Genomic DNA, 17,988 nt, shown 5'->3' with positions numbered 1-17,988 from the left:
GGACGGAAACCTCGCTCACTTCCGGGGTTTGGCAAGGGGAGGTAAACACTGGAGTCAAAACACACAAACTAACTCGCTCGTCATCATCTGAGTCGTCACTTATTGTCGTGTTCTTCCTTATGACGACATAACCCCCGAATATAAATAAATAAATACAAATATTTAGCGTGTTGACTTTTTTCCCCTCAATTTTCTACACCAAGCTGGAACGCTAACGAGTTCGCGAACATTTTTATTAACATGGATTCAAGTTACATAAATATACATTGATGCATGTCAAAGAAGAAATGTCAAGTCAGACAAGCAAAAGGCAACTGAGGATATTCTTCGTGATGCTTCCATCACATAATTGAATATACCAAGAAGATTGTTCTTGAGTAAAGCTTCTCCATTTTGAATCAACAATCATTGGGGTTGCAGTTGTTGCCGGTTTTTAGGCACTGATGAACATACATGACACAACTCAAATACTTGTCATTCCGTAGTACAAAAAACACATGATTCTAACACGCACACTCGCTGATTGTGATTTCAGTATAAAACATGGATAAGGTGCATTCCCCCCCCCCCCCAGTTCTTTTCCAGTGTTTATAATTGTGGCTTTCATTGAAACATGACAACAATCTCAACAAATAAAAAAAAGTTACAAAAGAGTAAAAAAAAAAAGAAAGAAAAATGAAAAATCCAACCAGCAGGATGAAACTTATAAAATAATGAGAAAAAAAAAAAATCAGATTGAAGCAATTTGCAGCGACACATCATCACGTTACAATTGACTGGCATCATTTTTACAAGGTTTTTCTTTTTGTTTGCACATTCATTTAATATTCTTTCCACTCGAAACTTTTTCATTTTGTGGTGAAGGGCCAATAAATCCATCCAGACAAATGTAACCATAGCAACCAAAAAAAAAAAAAAAATGTCATAATCTCATCAAAGCAAAACAGTAAACCTTCTCTGTCTTTTCCATACAGCTTCATGAGATTTTTTTTTTTTTTTGTGGGTCAACTCATGATGGACATGACTACCAAATTGTAAATCAAAGTGGCTTGGGGCTTGAATTTTCCCAAAAGTTCTCCAATTTAGCGACACCCGCGAAAATGTCACTAGAGTTAAAATGGCCGCTTTGTCTTTTCCGGCATGACTATTTTGTGGGCCTACTCAAGGTTAGACATGACATGACTATTTCTGACATGACTATGACAAATTTCATGTCCCTAAGTCAAACTGGCTTCTGGGTCTGAATTTTCAACAAATTTCAAGAGAAATTTTGAAAACAGACTTCCTTTGCATTTTCCAGCTTGGCTTCTTCAGACTTTTTTTGTGGAAATTTACTCTTTATAAACGTGTCTACCAAATTTCACAGGCTTCAGGGGCTGAGTTAAAAAAAATATATATATATACTCATTTGGGAGTTTACACCTGCAACCACAACCTGCCAAATTTGGCGAGTTCTGAGTATGTGAAATACTTCAAAATGTTGATTTTATTTGGCCAAAAAACAATATAGTGGTACCTTGAACTTGGAATGCTCCAACTTAAGAGTTTTTCTAGTTTTTTTTTTATTTGTGTTACAAGCAAGCTACTTGTCAGCATTTATTTTGTTAGGACCCATGGTTCGGAGAAAAAAAAAAAAAAAAAAAAAAAAAAAAAAAAAAAAAAAAGACATCTGGCAAAACACCTGTACAAAAAAAAACAAAAATGTGAACCCAAAGCACTACAGCAACCCTAAAATGGTGCCTTGAGATACGAGTGACGCGACTTTTTCGAGTTACAAGCTGTTGATTTTTTGTTTGTTTTTCTGTTTTCCGAGCGCTGTATGGTGGCAGCAAACTCAACTCGGGGTTGAAATTGACTCTCAAACTAAACAGAAAAAAAATTCAAGTTGTGTATTTCAAACAACTCTACTGTCCTGAAGAAATGGCCCTGCTAGCTTAATGCTAACATAACATGCCAACAACCACAAACACCATAGAAGTGCTAACGATTAGCATCAATTGTGCAGTGTTGGAAATGGCACCATTAGCTTAATGCTAACGGAAAACACCATAGACATGCTAATGATTAGCATCAATTGTGTGGTGTTGACAATGCCCCTGCTAGCTTAATGCTAACATTTTTTTTTTGTCTGTTTCCGAGCGCTGTATGGTGGCAGCGAACTCAACTCGGGGTTGAAATTGACTCTCAAACTAAACAGAAAAAAAATTCAAGTTGTGTATTTCAAACAACTCTACTGTCCTGAAGAAACGGCCCTGCTAGCTTAATGCTAACATAACAGGCCAACAACCGCAAACGCCATAGAAGTGCTAATGATTAGCATCAATTGTGCAGTGTTGGAACTGCTCCCGTTAGCTTAATGCTAACAGAAAACGCCATAGGCATGCTAACAATTAGCATCAATTAATTGTGTAGTGTTGGAAATGTCCATTAGCTTAAAGCTAACGGAAAACACCATAGACATGCTAATGGTTAGCATCAATTGTGTAGTGTTGGAACTGCCCCAGTTAGCTTAATGCTAACGGAAAACGCCATAGGCATGCTAACAATTAGCATCAATTAATTGTGTAGTGTTGGAAATGTCCATTAGCTTAAAGCTAACGGATAACGCCATAGACATGCTAACGGTTAGCATCAATTGGGCAGTGTTGGAACTGCCCCCGTTAGCTTACGGTAACGGAAAACGCCATGGACATGCTAACAATTAGCATCAATTAATTGTGTAGTGTTGGAAATGTCTATTAGCTTAAAGCTAACGGATAACGCCATAGACATGCTAACGGTTAGCATCAATTGGGCAGTGTTGGAACTGCCCCCGTTAGCTTACGGTAACGGAAAACGCCATGGACATGCTAACAATTAGCATCAATTAATTGTGTAGTGTTGGAAATGTCCATTAGCTAAAAGCTAACGGAAAACGCCATAGACATGCTAACGGTTAGCTTCAATTGTGTAGTGTTGGAACTGCCCCCGTTAGCTTAATGGTAACGGAAAACGTCATAGACATGTTAAGAATTAGCATCAATTAATTGGGTAGTGTTGGAAAAGTCCATTAGCTTAAAGCTAACGGATAACGCCATAGACATGCTAACGGTTAGCATCAATTGTGTAGTGTTGGAACTGCCCCCGTTAGCTTAATGGTAACGGAAAACGTCATAGACATGTTAAGAATTAGCATCAATTAATTGGGTAGTGTTGGAAATGTCCATTAGCTTAAAGCTAACGGATAACGCCATAGACATGCTAACGGTTAGCATCAATTGGGCAGTGTTGGAACTGCCCCCGTTAGCTTACGGTAACGGAAAACGCCATGGACATGCTAACAATTAGCATCAATTAATTGTGTAGTGTTGGAAATGTCTATTAGCTTAAAGCTAACGGAAAACGGCATAGACATGCTAACGATTAGCATCAATTGTGTAGTGTTGCCAATGCCCCTGCTAGCTTAATGCTAACATATAATGGAAAACACCCAAGACGTGCTAATGATTTGCATTGATAGTTGTAGTGTTTTAACTCTTTAGGCAATTAACGGTGACTCGAAAAACTCTTAAGTTGTGGCAACTTGTAAGTCAAGGTACCGCTGTACGAGCAAAGTGAGTTACGAGCTCATGAGGTCGCGGACCGAATTCAACCGTTCAGTGACGTCTCAGAAGTTTGGCGAAGAACCCCGGGGGTTTGTTGCCATGTTCTTCGCCGGTAGACCTGACTCCGCCCCCTCCCAGAGGTTCCAGTTCCGCCCCCAGCTGGTCCAACTCGGCCTGGTCCAGCAGCTCAAAGTCGTCGTCGGCCTCGCTGTCCGACTCCTCGGCCGGGTTGGGGAGTCTTTTCAAGCCCACGGCCGTCTCCACACGCTCCTGGATGGCGGCAGCCACGGCGGCGCCCACCGCGTTCTGGACCAGGTCGAGGAGAGCGTCCGGGGGCGGGGCGCCACGCTCGCCCCCAATCGGTCCAATGAGGTCCAAGTCGTCCTCGTCGTCGTCCTCGCCGTTGGTGGCGGAGGGGAAGTTGTGGAGACCCCCGGAGAACAACTCTTCCCTGTCCAGGTCTGGGAAGGGCGGGGGTCGGAGGTCAAATGTCAACGTTTGAGGTCATAGTGGCATTTTTTTTTTTTTTATGTTGTCCTTAATTCATGTGATTTCATCCGGTTCACCAAGATCATCAGAGGCTTGGAAGATTGATTACTATTTTTTTTATATTATTCACATATTTAAGCATTTGCTTAGTTTATTATATATTAACTACTTATGAATAATATTTATATGTGTTTTTTTTTGTTTTTTTTTAATGATCATTATTGTTAACATTACGTACTATATTTTCTATATTTTATTATCAAAAGTCCTGGAATGTTTGCTGCATTCATCCCATTTTCATAAAAACATATTTTTATAGATTAAAAAAATTAAATAAATAATTGTTTAATCAAATAATGGAATTAATTATAAATCAGATTTAAATGACAACTAATAGTATTTATTTTTTAAATGAAATATTCTCTATTTTTGACGTATGCATTTTGACTACAGTATTTTTTTTTAATCGATCATTTACATTGAAATTTATTGTTCCATTTTATTTTATTTTTCTTATCAAATAATTAGTTAATCGGTTCATTTTAAATGATATAATAAAATACAGTAATAAAATAAAGAATTAATTTTTTTAACCAAATAATTGGTTGAACCTATTCTAATTAAATTAATTGTAAATAATACTATTTAAATTGACAATTATTTATTCAAATGAACTTATATATATTACATGCATATTTGACACATTTTTTTCCCCCAAGTATGAACATTATCAAGACTCATTTTGTTGCATTAATTTAGACATTTTTTTTTTTCGTTTTTGTTTTTCAACTTTTATTTTGATAAACTTTGTTTATCAATACATTTTAATTGTGATTAATTAATGATTCCATGAAGTGCAGTTACACCGCTCGCCCCCTTATATTTTTTGTTCAAATTGTGCATAATGTTACAGCATGATAGTAAACATACTTTTAGGATGAAAATCTCCCACGTTTATGTATTTTATTTTATTTTATTTTATTTTTAACCAGACGTACTATGAACTTTTCGAGGTGTAGGTAAATTTTGACAACCACTACGTCAATCTCAAACGTCACCTTCCGAGTTCTCCGTCTGCGGCGTGTTCTCGTCCGACAGGTTCAAGTTGTCCGTCCACGTCACGTCCGACACCGACGTGTCCGACACCGACAGCTCCTTGCACGCCGCCGAGTCCAACTGATGAGCACAAAACAAAATGCAATTGTGGTTTAACAAGGTAGTAAACAAACGTCAACATGTAAAACCTCCGCGCAATTTCTATAGCGGGTAGAAATGGATCTATTGCATGCCTAGGAAATCGCAATGTCACATCATTGGTGAGCTAACAGGAATGCATCCAACTAGCTTAATGCTAACTCAAAATGGAAAATAGATGGGCTAACGATAATGTTTCGTCTCTGTTTATCGCGGGTGTTATGTTCCAAAATCTAACAGCGATAATGGAAATCCACATTCTTTTTTTTTTTTTTTTGTAATTCCTGTTAATTATATATGTATTTTTTCATTTATTCTATATGTTTCTTCATTTTAGTATGATTTTTACTTTATTGTAAATGCTTTTTCATTCATCACATATGTTCTTTTTTCGTTTACATTATTTTTTTTTGTTTTTTTTTAAATTTATGACAGTATACAGCACAGTATATATTTATTTTCATTTATTAGATGTTTTTTCATTTTGGTGCGATTTTTAGTTTATTATTATGTTTATTATTTATTATTATAATTTTCATTCATCATTTGTTTTTTTTTCCATTTACAGTCACTTTTTTCATTAAAAGTACGTTTTTCTTTAACGTAGTTGCTATACAGCACAGTATATATTTATTTACATTTATTAGATGTTTTTTCATTTGGGTGTGATTTTTAGTTTATTATTATGTTTATTATTTATTATTATAATTTTCATTCATCATTTGTTTTTTTTTCCATTTACAGTCACTTTTTTCATTCAAAGTACGTTGTTTTTCTTTAACGTAGTTGCTATACAGCACAGTATATTTGTTTCATTTATTATGTTTTTTTCGTTTTGATGTGATTTTTTAATTTATTATTGTTATTAATTATTATTTTCATTCATCATTTATGTTTTGTCTTCATTTACAGTCTTTATTTACCATTAAAAGTATGTTGTTGTTTTTTAATCTAGTTATGCAGCAACGGTAAATATCTTTTTCATTCATTATATACGTTTTTTTTTTTTTGCTTTGGTGCGAGTTTTAGTTTACTATGTTTATTATTTATTATTTTCATTAATCATTTTTAGTTTTGTTTTTTTCATCTAGTCATTTTTTTTCCAGTAAAAGTACATTTTTTTAAATCTAGTTGTTATACAACACAGAATATTTTTTTTTTCATTTTGTTGTTGTTTTTAGTTTATTATTACTATTTTCATTCATCAATTAGATTTTTTTTTTCATTTACAGTGATTTTTTTCCCCATTAAAAGTATGTTTTTTAAATCTAGTTGTTATACAACACAGAATATATATTTTTTTCATTTATTATATGTTTTTTTTGTTTTGTTGTTGTTTTTAGTTTATTATTACTATTTTCATTCATCAATTAGATTTTTTTTTTTCATTTACAGTGATTTTTTTCCCCATTAAAAGTATGTTTTTTTTAATCTAGTTGTTATACACCACAGTCAAAATGTTCTATCTCTGGAATGCAATTTGGTGACACCGTTGGAAGGATCTGGTGTAGACGAATCCAAGAATGGCCGTATGCCCTCGGTCGGATGTAGGGTTGGGGAGATACGGCCGTGCAAAGACCCCAAAAAATAAATAAACAAAGCACGTAAAAAAAAAAAGCACGCTGTAAAAAATCGGCAACACAGCGAGGCTACGAAAGATGAACCCGCGATAAACGAGGTATTATTTGACCTGACGAAGCGACCGAGAGTCGAGGCGACTCACGAGAAGGAGCAGCCCAAGGAATTGAATTGAAGCATTCGATCATTCTTGATTAGGTTACGCAAATTCTGTTACACCAATTAATGCCCTAATCACGTGACGCTACACTAACCAGATGGATCATGTGCCCACCTTGGGAAACATGGACGAGAGGTCCGACTCCACGGACTCCTTCTCGAGCCGGGCCTTCAGGATTCTTCTCTCTGCACGAGACCACAACAGTCCAGTCCGCCATTCTACTAGCCCGCAAGCTAATAAACAATTTGTTTGAAGTGTGACGCCATCATCACCGTGATCCTCTTTTATCTTCTGCACCAACGCCGCCACGCCAAAGTCCAGTTTTTGCAGAACCGGCTTCAGCCTCAAGGACGCCTCCGCAGACGACAACACGGGCCACAGAAACACCGACAGCACTGAAAAAGGAATTGTCAGAGATGACAATTCTTTTAGATTTGCACCTTCATAGGTCAAACATAAATAAAATTTTCCATAGATTATAATTGTCACAGATCAGAATGGTCAAAAATTACAATTGTAATAGACCTGAATTGTCGTAGATCAGAGTTGTTATAAATCATAATTGTCATAGATTAGAATTGTCACAGATTATAATTGTCATTGATTATAATTGTAATAGATTTGAAGTGTCATATATCAGAGTGGTCATAAATCCAAATTGCCATAGATTATAACTGTCACAGATTATAATTGTCATTGATTATAATTGTAATAGATTTGCATTGTCGTAGATCAGAATGGTCATAAATTATAACTGCCGTAGATTATAATTGTCATAGATAAAAATTGTGATAAGAATTGTAATAGTTTAGAATTGCCATAGCTGAGAATTGTCACAAATCAAAATTGTCATTGATTATAATTGTAATAGATTTGAATTGTCGTAGGTCAGAATGGTCCTAAATCATAACTGCCACAGATTATAATTGTCATCGATAAGAATTGTAATTGATTTGAATTGTCATAGTTTGGTCATAATCAGAATTGCCAGAGATTAGAATTGCCGTATATCAGAATTGTTATAAATCATAACTGTCATAGATTAGAATTGTCACAGATCACAATTGTCATTGATGATAATTGTAATAGATTTGAATTGTCGTAGATCAGAACGGTCATAAATCCTAACTGCTATAGATTATAATTGTCATGGATTCTAGTTGTAATAGATTTGAATTGTCATAGTTTGGTCTTAAATCATACTTGCCATAAATTAGAATTGTCTCAGACCACAGTTCAGAGCTGTACTTGACTAGAATTGCCATTTTTAAGAAATGTCTGTGGTTAGAATGTCATCAAATCATAATAATTATTGATTAGAATGGTCATCAATGAGTCCTTGACTATAAATGTCCGATCAGAATCGTCATTGAGAAAAATCATCATGAATTTATGCAGTTTATTGAGTCACTGAGAGCAGTGGTGAGACTCTTCTTCTTTGTGTCTGCATGACAGCAATACACTGCCCCCGGTGGCCACACCAGGAGCAGCAGCATGAAGTCAAGACGCACAAACTCACCGACCAAATAGGAGATGACGATCCCTGGAATGTAGCGTCCGAGAACGGCGAAGAACGTGCAAAAGCTGCACACCAGCAAACAGAACTGAAGGAGGAGACCAAGCGCACACGGGAAACGTCGTCAACGCCCTCCTCATCGTCATGACGACGTCGACGACGACGACGACGACGACGACGTGGAGGGCAAACGGCCTCTCACCTTGCCGGGGTTCTGCTGCCGGAAGGCCGACGTCTCCCGCAGGAAGAGCCGCAGGGCGCCGCTCGGGTGCAGTAATGAGCCCGAGTCCGGGTCCAGGTCCGGGTCCATCTTGTCCCAGCTGAAAGACAGCCGACGTCACAGTCGTCAGCTCACTTGCAAAAGTGATCGGTTTCACGCTCCTTGTGGACCAACCACCACAAACCTGACAATATTCCACTAACGCAATATTAACTAGAATACCATATTTGGTAGGGATGCACGATCATACTATTTTCAACCGATACCGATAAACGAATCATTTAGGAAGTGCCGATGTCGATAACCGATAAGTAAGCCGATGATTGTTTGCAAAATTAACTGAAATACAAATATTCTTTCGAGTCCTCCAATAAATCGAATGATTGCAAAAATCTTCCACTCAAAAACTGTCTTCCAAATATGTTTTGCGTTTGCATTTTTAGGGTTGGAACACCCATGGAACTCGGGGCGTGAAAACCAAATCAAAAGAGAGGGTGAGGAGATGATTTTATTGATATCTCTCTCTCAAAACGGGCATGCTTTAAAAATGCAACAAAAAAACTGCAAGGTTAAATTTTTGTGGAGACACCAAAAAAAAACAAAAAAAAAACAAACAAAAAAAAACAAAACTGACTGCCATGTCACCATGATGCACCGTCTATTATGTGCATGTCTATTATTATCGGTGGATTTCTTTATAATCTGTTTTATCGGTTTTGATGTCAAATTGGTCGATAATTGCCGATAATTATCGGCCACCGATATTATCGTGCATCCCTAATATTTAGACTTGTGGGGCTGCATAGAACATAATATTGTCAAAAAAAAAAAAAGGGGGTTGACTTTCCCATTAATACGCAGAGTACGGTCTTCCTATGAATGCAATTCTCATATCAAGTTCAATATGCGGGCGAATCGATGTTTAAACATAAATTTTTGATGAAAATTCGTAAAATCAATGTACAAGTTTACTTATTAGTATTTTCTAAATTTGAGCTAAAAAAAAATCGCAATAATTGACTTAAAGATTCGTACGAGGATTAATCGAATCGAATCGTGACCAATTTATCGTGATGCGGATCGAATCGAGAGGTACTAAGGCAATTCACACCCCGATTACATTACCAATCATATCGAAACGCAGTGATTGCGCAATGTCAGAATGGGAAAAAAAAAAACGTTAAGTCGACAATACCAATATCACAACGATGCAACGAGACATGAATAAATACAGTAATAATAAAATATACCAGATAATAGGGGTGTTAAAAAAAATCGATTCGGCGATATATCGCGATACTACATCGCGCGATTCTCGAATCGATTCAATAATCTGCAGAATCGATTTTTTTTTTTTTTTTTTTTTTTTTTTTTTTTTTTTTTTTTTTAGGATTCACACCTTGAGCATGGAAGAATGTTATATGAACGGAACATTAAGCCTTAATATTTTATTTTAATGCTGTTCAAACATGAAACAGATTACAACCTCTATAAGACTGAAATTTCAGAAAAATAAATAATACATTTTCATATAAATCTTACACTCTACAAGCTTACTGATTAGTATTTTCTAAATTTGAATGAAAAAAATCGCAACAATCGACTTATAAATTCGTATCGGGATTAATCGGTATCGAATCGAATCGTGACCTGTGAATCGTGATACGAATCGAATCGTCAGGTACTAGGCAATTCACACCCCTACCAGATAACATAAAATAAATGCAAAACAGTCCACATAGCTCACAAAACGATACATTTCACCAACAATACAAATCATATTTTGATACAGCCATTGAGAAAAAAAAAATCATTGTGTCAATATTTTGTCAACAATACCAATCATGATTGCGCAATACGACATATACTGCGGATAAAAACGTTAAACTTCCCCCACCAATTGATAAAATGACCACATCTCGCTAACGATATCACAATACAGCGATAAATGACCAAATAATAATAAATAATAGATGTGCGGTGATGATAATCTATTAATCTATGATACAAAACAATATGATACTGCCCCATACGGCGATTGCGCAATACGTTGACAAAAACGACTCTATTGTAATAATTGACTACTGTTTTTGGCTTCGTACCTGAGTCCTGCTCCACGTCTGGAGGTAACACCCTGCCGATAAGTCCCACGCAAAGCAAACAAAACAGAAAACTCCGAGCGTTGTTTGGAGCGCGCGCGTTCGAATCCCAGCGGCGTGGTGGAGGACGCGTGTTTACGCTACATCGAGTCCGGCTCGCCTATTTGAAGGCCGGCGCGCTAAAAATAGCAACAGTCACGCTACTTTGGTGACGGAGGCCGACAGCGGGACGGCACGCACGCATTTAGACACACACACACAAACACAAATTACTCACACACATTCATTCACACAAGCGCACACATAATTGGGTTATTTTTATGAGCAAGCAGTTTTAAAGTGGAAGTCAAGCTTAAAACATTTTCTGGACAATAATATTTCATATGCGACCTCACTAGTCTAAACATGACATCCTGATGAATATTGTGTTAGTGGAATATGAGTTAAGGAGCAAAACGCAGCCGTACTGATCCGTCAGAGCGGAGCGGCCATTTTGCCACTTGCTGTCGACTGAAGATGACATCAGAGGCAGGCGCTCGGGCAACGGCCAATCACAGCACACCTGTTTTCTGAAGCCGAGCTGTGATTGGTTGTTCAATGAGACCGGAGCAACTGTGATGTCATCTTGGGGCTGCACAGAATATTGTAAAAAAATAAAATAAAAATAAATAAATAAATAAGTAAATAATAGAAATAATATAAAAATAATAAAATAATAATTAAAATTATATATTTATATATATATATATATATAATACACTAATAATAATAACAATAAAAACAAAATACATAAAATGTAATAATAATAATAATAATAATAAAGAATGAAATAAAAAATAAATAAAAAAATAGAAAAATAAATATTATATATATATATATATATATAAATTAAATAATAATAATAATAAATAATAATAATAAATACATAATAAAATAATATATATATGTTTATAAATTATAAAATAATAAATATTATATATAATAAAATAATATAATATAATAAAATAATAATAATAATAATAATAATAATAATAATAATAATAAAGACACACACACACACACAAACTCCCAAACCAACTTTCACACACCCAAATACACATTCAAGGTGCACATACTCACAGACACACGACATGTGAATCTGTTTTTCATATGTTCCCAGTGAAAATGCCAAAAATTAATAAATGTATTGATAACGCTCTTTTGGTGTGGACTCACGGCTACCTGATTATAAATGTAGATATATTTTGTATTTTCAAAGACTAAAATATCACTGTCATGTTTTTTTTTTATTGTTTTGGTTTATTGAACATGTCCTACCCCGCTAACTCATATCATGATAATGTACTATAAGTTATTATATTTAATGCTTTATATTTATTTCATAGTCATTATAGTTTATGTATTCATGTAATATAAGTTATTATATTTAATAATATATCAATAACATGTCATATTGCCATGAGACGAAACCATTTGTTTGTTTGTTGATGTGGTTTACAGTAGCTGCCTCTCGTCCAATCAGAGAGCTCGAGGAGGAACACGCCCCCTGCCCCGTCCGGCACAGCTGATTGGTTTCATTGGCCGTGCGAAAAGTGGGGAAACAAACAGCTGAGTCACGCGCACGCGCACGCGCACGCGCACACTCGCCGTTCAGGTTTCGCAAGTGTTGGGACACTTGAGGGTTTTGTGCTCGTTCCTCGAAGACCGCCGCGCCACCGTCACGTGATGTTTGTACGCTCCCGTTACGACACACGCGCACGCACCCGAATTCCTACACACGTTGCCACGGCAACAGGCCTTGACTGACAGCTACGACAGGGTCGCATGATGTTTGTACACACGAATGAAGTAGGTGACATTTACGTAAGTGCGCGCAGAAAAGGCGCCAGCTGTCGGCGGCTCTTAATCTCCCACAATCCTTTGCATGAGCGCACCGGGCGGTCACATGACGCCGGACGGACGGACGGACAGACAGACAGACGCAGCTGACAAAACACCAACAACATGACAAGCGACAGGAGCGGACAGCCACGTGGACCGTGGACAGATACACAAACACTGGACACTGACGGACAGACAGACTGAAAGCGCTTTTAATAATAATAATAATAATAATAATAATAATAATAATAATAATAATAATAATAATAACGCATTTAATTTATAATGCCCTTTACATCGCAAGATCTAAAAGGGCTACAAGGAAGAAAAAAAAAACCGTGTGCATTTTTAGTTATTATAAAAATTTTTTAAAAAAAAACATTACGGGCTTTCGTGTAAGTGAAATGTGGCGTCCCCCAAGGTTAACTTTTAGGTCCCATACTTTTTAGACTTAAGACTTAGGCTTGACTTTGTCCAGCAGCAATAAGAACAGATAATAAAATAAAAAATAATTCAATCAATCAATAAATAAGGTTATTACACCAGAGATTGAATTAATAATAATAATAATAAAAATAAAATAAAATAAAAAATAAAAATTCAATCAATCAATGAATAAGGTTATAACACCGGAGATTGAATTAATAATAATAATAATAAAATATAAAAAAATAAAAATTCAATCAATCAATGAATAAGGTTATAACACCGGAGATTGAATTAAATAAATTAAAGTACAGTAAATTTCATAGAAAGATACAGACAGACAGACAGACTTGAGATACGAGCGACCTGACTTGGCTTTGCCTTAGCTAATAAGCCCATTTAGCTTAATGCTAACTAACAATGCAGTACGGCATAGACTGGCTAACAAAGTTAGCAATGCTTATTAATACCTAACTTAGCATCAATGTTGCTGCAGTCTGACGCTTAACGGATATTTATTTATTTATTTATTTATTTATGGACCAAAACATGAAAACAGTCTACAATTACTTGAGATTCTCTTGTATATTTTTTATATAGTTTTTATATTTACATATTTACATTTGAATAAACAGTGCTAGTTCTCATGATTAAAAAACAGATAACAAAAAAAAAAAAAAAGCAAACAATATTTACGCTCATTTTAACATTTCAGCAGCTTCCGATCATCTGTATGCACAGTGAAAAAAAAATAGAAAAATAAATAAACAAATCTAGAAGCACAGTACATGCGCATGTCTGCATTATACTGCCCCCACGTGGTCAAGGTGTGAACTCCGCAAGGAACGGCACAATGTCCGTTTAAATGATAAATGTGACAAAAAAATATATATATGTTAAATTTTTTTACATGCCATTTATTTATGTTTATTTATTTTTTTAATAAAATGCAATATTAGAGGTCTTATTAAAAAAACAGAAAAAGATTTTTTTTTTTTGTGACAAATTTGTGAGGCTGGAACAGATTCATGGCATTTCTATTTGTTACAATGAGGGAAAGATGCTTTAACATACAAGTATTTGGAGTTCACAAATGACGCTTGCATCTCAAGGCAACGCTGCATTTGCACGATATATTTTTCCATTTTTAGCAAAAGCGTCAAACAAACGTGTCGCGAATCTTTTCTTACCTCGCCAACGGGCTGCACGACGTCGTCTCGCCATCGTCTCCTGCAAGCAAACAACAAAAGCGGGAATTCGATCGTCTCGTTCTCGAAGTCGGACGCGATTTCAACTCGAGTCTGGCCAAGTGGAGGTGCGCGTTTGCTGACCTTTGACCCCCTTGACAGTCGCCGTGACAACCTTGAGAAGCAGCAGGATGCCGAGCAGGCAGTACGCTCGCAGGCAGCTGTGGGCCGACAACCTGCGCGAAAAGCACATTTGCATTTTTTTCCTTTTAAAGGAAAAAATATATATATATATAAAAAAAAAAAAAAAAAAAAAAAAAAAAAAATTTTACATTTGCATATTTACGACCGGGGGTGCCTCGAGATACGAGCGGAATACCGTTCCGTGTACGCACAAAAAACATAAATAAATAAATTGTGCCGTGTTTTTTTTAATAATGAAAATATAACTACTTCATACAAACCTAGAATAACAGAATTAAATGAAATGTAAACTGTTTTAAATCACATTTCATGCTTAATTCAAATCATTGTGCTGCTCCTTCTGGTGTGCTCACCTTGACCACCGGGGGGCAGTACAATACATCCATGCGGACACAAATGAAGAATATTTCCGCAACTACTGCGCGGAGGATAAATAATATAATTTGTGGTCTGCAATTAGCATAACATCAATGCTAATTTCTGTTAGCCACTCGATGGCATTTTACATGCTAGGTTAGCATTTAGCTACCTCACTTTTTGTTCAACGAAATCCACTGACCTGTATATATGACTGGATAGCCCACGCACGCCAGTGCAAGCCGTCGAAGTCATTGGGCGGCCATCTTACTCCTCCCACCTCGCGAGCATACTACTGTAAATGTATCGGATCGTATCTGGAGAAAGTTTTTTTTGGGAGGAGCAATATGGCGGCCTGGCGACCTCAAAAGTCTTTTGGCCTATCGGCTATCCAGTCATGTATACATATACATATACATACATATATATATATATATATATATATATATATATATATATATATATATATACATATATATATATGTCATAATGTTTCACATCTTCTATCCATCCATTTTATTTTGTTTTTTTTATTTCCGTTTTTATGTTCACTTTTAGTAATTTATTTATTTAGTAATTTATTCCTTTATGTAGTCATTTATCTATTTATTGAGTCATTTATCTGTCTATTTATTTAGTTATTTATTTGTCTATTTATGAAGTCATTTATTTATTTTGAATTTTGGCAGTTTTGTACTACCAATGAGAGGCAGTTTGCAACGGCAGAATCCAGGCCAAGACACGCTTCGGACTGCCGCCTCATTTGATGAATATTTCCACTTGGCAGTGCGGCCCAAAACTGCCAAAATTCAAAACTAAATTAAATGACTAAATAAATAAATGACCAAATAAATAAATACATAGACTAAATAAATAGATAAATAAATGACTAAATAAACAGATAAATGATTACATAAATAAATAAATAAATAAATACATAAATACATAAATACACAAATAAATAAATAAAAGTGAAAATAAAAACGGATTTATTTCCATTTATATATATATATTTTTTTTGGTTATAATTTTCGAATTCTATTTTTTTTTATATTTATTTTTATTTTCACTTTGTCATTTATTTATTTATATAGTCATTTATTTATTTTGAATTTTGGCAGTTTTGGTCCTCCATAGCAGAGAGGGGGTGCTGGAGCCTATCCCAGCTGACTTCGGGCAGTAGGCGGGGCGCGCCCTGAAAGTGGTTGCCAGCCAATCGCAGTGTTTCACATCTTGTGTTCTGTCAAGTGATTTGCAGCTGCGGTCGTTGTGACAAATTGAGTTCGGAAGAGCCGCGATCATCTACGAATCGTTCCCAAGCACTCCACACAAGACTCCGACTTGAGCCAGCGATCAAACCCTCAATGTCCTTTTACTTTTTTTTCATCCGTGGGACCGTCACGTTGACTGGCAATTAAGTCGAATGTTTGTGTACAGTAAAGGCCCTTCCAGCTGATGTCACAAGTTCGCCATAGTGATTTATCAACTGTTTGACCTGTTTTCTAGCTTCGAATTCGCTCGCATTGACCTCCACCGCAAGGGGCGCACTTCAACGTGACGTCACACTGTCAGTCTATATGTGCCCTGTGCCCCTAAAAAATAATAATGAAACAGATGGAAGGATTAAATGAGTTATTCTGAGACACGCTAGCTAGCTAGCTACGCCCCTCATTTTGTTTATGTTCATAAAATATTTACACATTTTCCGTATTTTTACACACTGTACGTATGTCCATTCAAACATCTTTTTTGACGGTCACAGAAAGAGAAAGTATGGAATGACAAAACATAGAATATCAAAAGTGAAGCTTTTTTTTAATGACGTGATAATATTTTCGAGACTCGACCAAGAGCCGGTGTTGAAAATGAGAAATGTTGTTGCTGTTGTTGAATGTCTGCGTCATCGCCAGCCCGCCGCCGACTTACCAGACCGCCGCGTTGGCTGCAGCAAACAAGGCAAAAGTCCGGCACGTTCTCCGCTCCCAGTCCACCAGGCCGGTCGGGAGACGGAGACCCCCAGAGGGTCGGTAGGGGGTCGCCCCCTCCTCGGCGGCCGAGCTTCCTGCTTCCCGGTTTGCCAGCATCACAACTCGGTCGCCCGCCGTCACAGCCGAACTCCTCCAGTCGAGGCGCTTGTCAAGTTAGGCAAAAACAATTGCGACTCCACTTCCGGTGGTGACCTTTCAAAATACAGCTTGCGTGTTCAGAGCCGAAGGATATACGTTTCGACTCTTTTAATGTACAATACTTCACGTAGAGCGAACCAATCTTTCTGTTACAGAAGCGTGCTTGTTCGAGTCATTAATGGGAATGGATACAGGGATCATACAAACCCAATATTTATACAATTAAATTATCCTTAAATTTAATTAATTGGTGGAATATAACCACCTTAAAATTATATATATAGCCTATCACCAAATTTGACCAAATAACTTGGAAAACACATTTAAAAAAAGGTTATCTATCTATCTATCTATCTATCTATCTATCTATCCAGCTAGCTAGCTAGCTAGCTAGCCTTATTCTAGCTAGCGCTAAGCTGCTTCATCTCTCAGCCCCAGCATCCAAATTTGTAAATTCCCTCTCATCTATCTATCTATCTATCTATCTATCTATCTATCTAATTGAATTTATTTTTGTCATTTTGTCAAATTGTTAATGGATGATACTTAATTTTTTTTCTCCCCCCTTTCATTTTTTTTTTTTAAGAATGCAATAAATGGGAAAAATAAATAAATAATAGAAATGTATTATTCACAGATTTATTTATTTTTTATTACAGATTTGGGCATAATGTTGACAATTGTTTCCACATGATTATTTTTTTTGTTTCATAAAATGTGTCCAGACTATTTGATGCTCATCTGAAATCATCATCATGGCCAGTTTGTGACTACAACACAAACAGGTTCTGATTATTTAAGACTACATACCGCTCCGCCCCCCCCCCCCCCCCCCACCACCAGGACCGTCAAAAGTGGGCGGGGCATGCATCGGTGGGCACTGAGCAACACCTACCATTTATTTGACACAAAATAAATCAGTGTCCACACTTTTTCTTCTGCTTTGACAGGTACATTTGTATTTCTT

General features: G+C 36.3%; 1 protein-coding gene across 1 annotated transcript; it reads right to left on the bottom strand.

Moving 5' to 3' along the window:
* Positions 1-219: 219 nt before the first annotated feature.
* retreg1 (reticulophagy regulator 1) lies at positions 220-17,078 on the bottom strand. Its single transcript, XM_077512415.1, has 9 exons — positions 16,822-17,078; positions 14,479-14,570; positions 14,338-14,377; positions 8,724-8,841; positions 8,525-8,609; positions 7,278-7,400; positions 7,120-7,190; positions 5,132-5,249; positions 220-4,045 (listed from the first exon to the last, which is right to left on the bottom strand). Exons 1-9 carry the CDS (start codon positions 16,977-16,979, stop codon positions 3,636-3,638), a joined length of 1,215 nt encoding a protein of 404 aa, XP_077368541.1. The 5' UTR covers positions 16,980-17,078; the 3' UTR covers positions 220-3,635.
* Between the last annotated feature and the right edge of the window lie 910 nt (positions 17,079-17,988).

The sequence above is a fragment of the Festucalex cinctus genome, chromosome 1 (genome assembly GCF_051991245.1).
Source record: "Festucalex cinctus isolate MCC-2025b chromosome 1, RoL_Fcin_1.0, whole genome shotgun sequence".
NCBI classification, from domain to species: domain Eukaryota; kingdom Metazoa; phylum Chordata; class Actinopteri; order Syngnathiformes; family Syngnathidae; genus Festucalex; species Festucalex cinctus.
The sequence above is the reverse complement of the archived record's forward strand: the minus strand, read 5'-3'. Positions and strand labels throughout refer to the sequence as shown.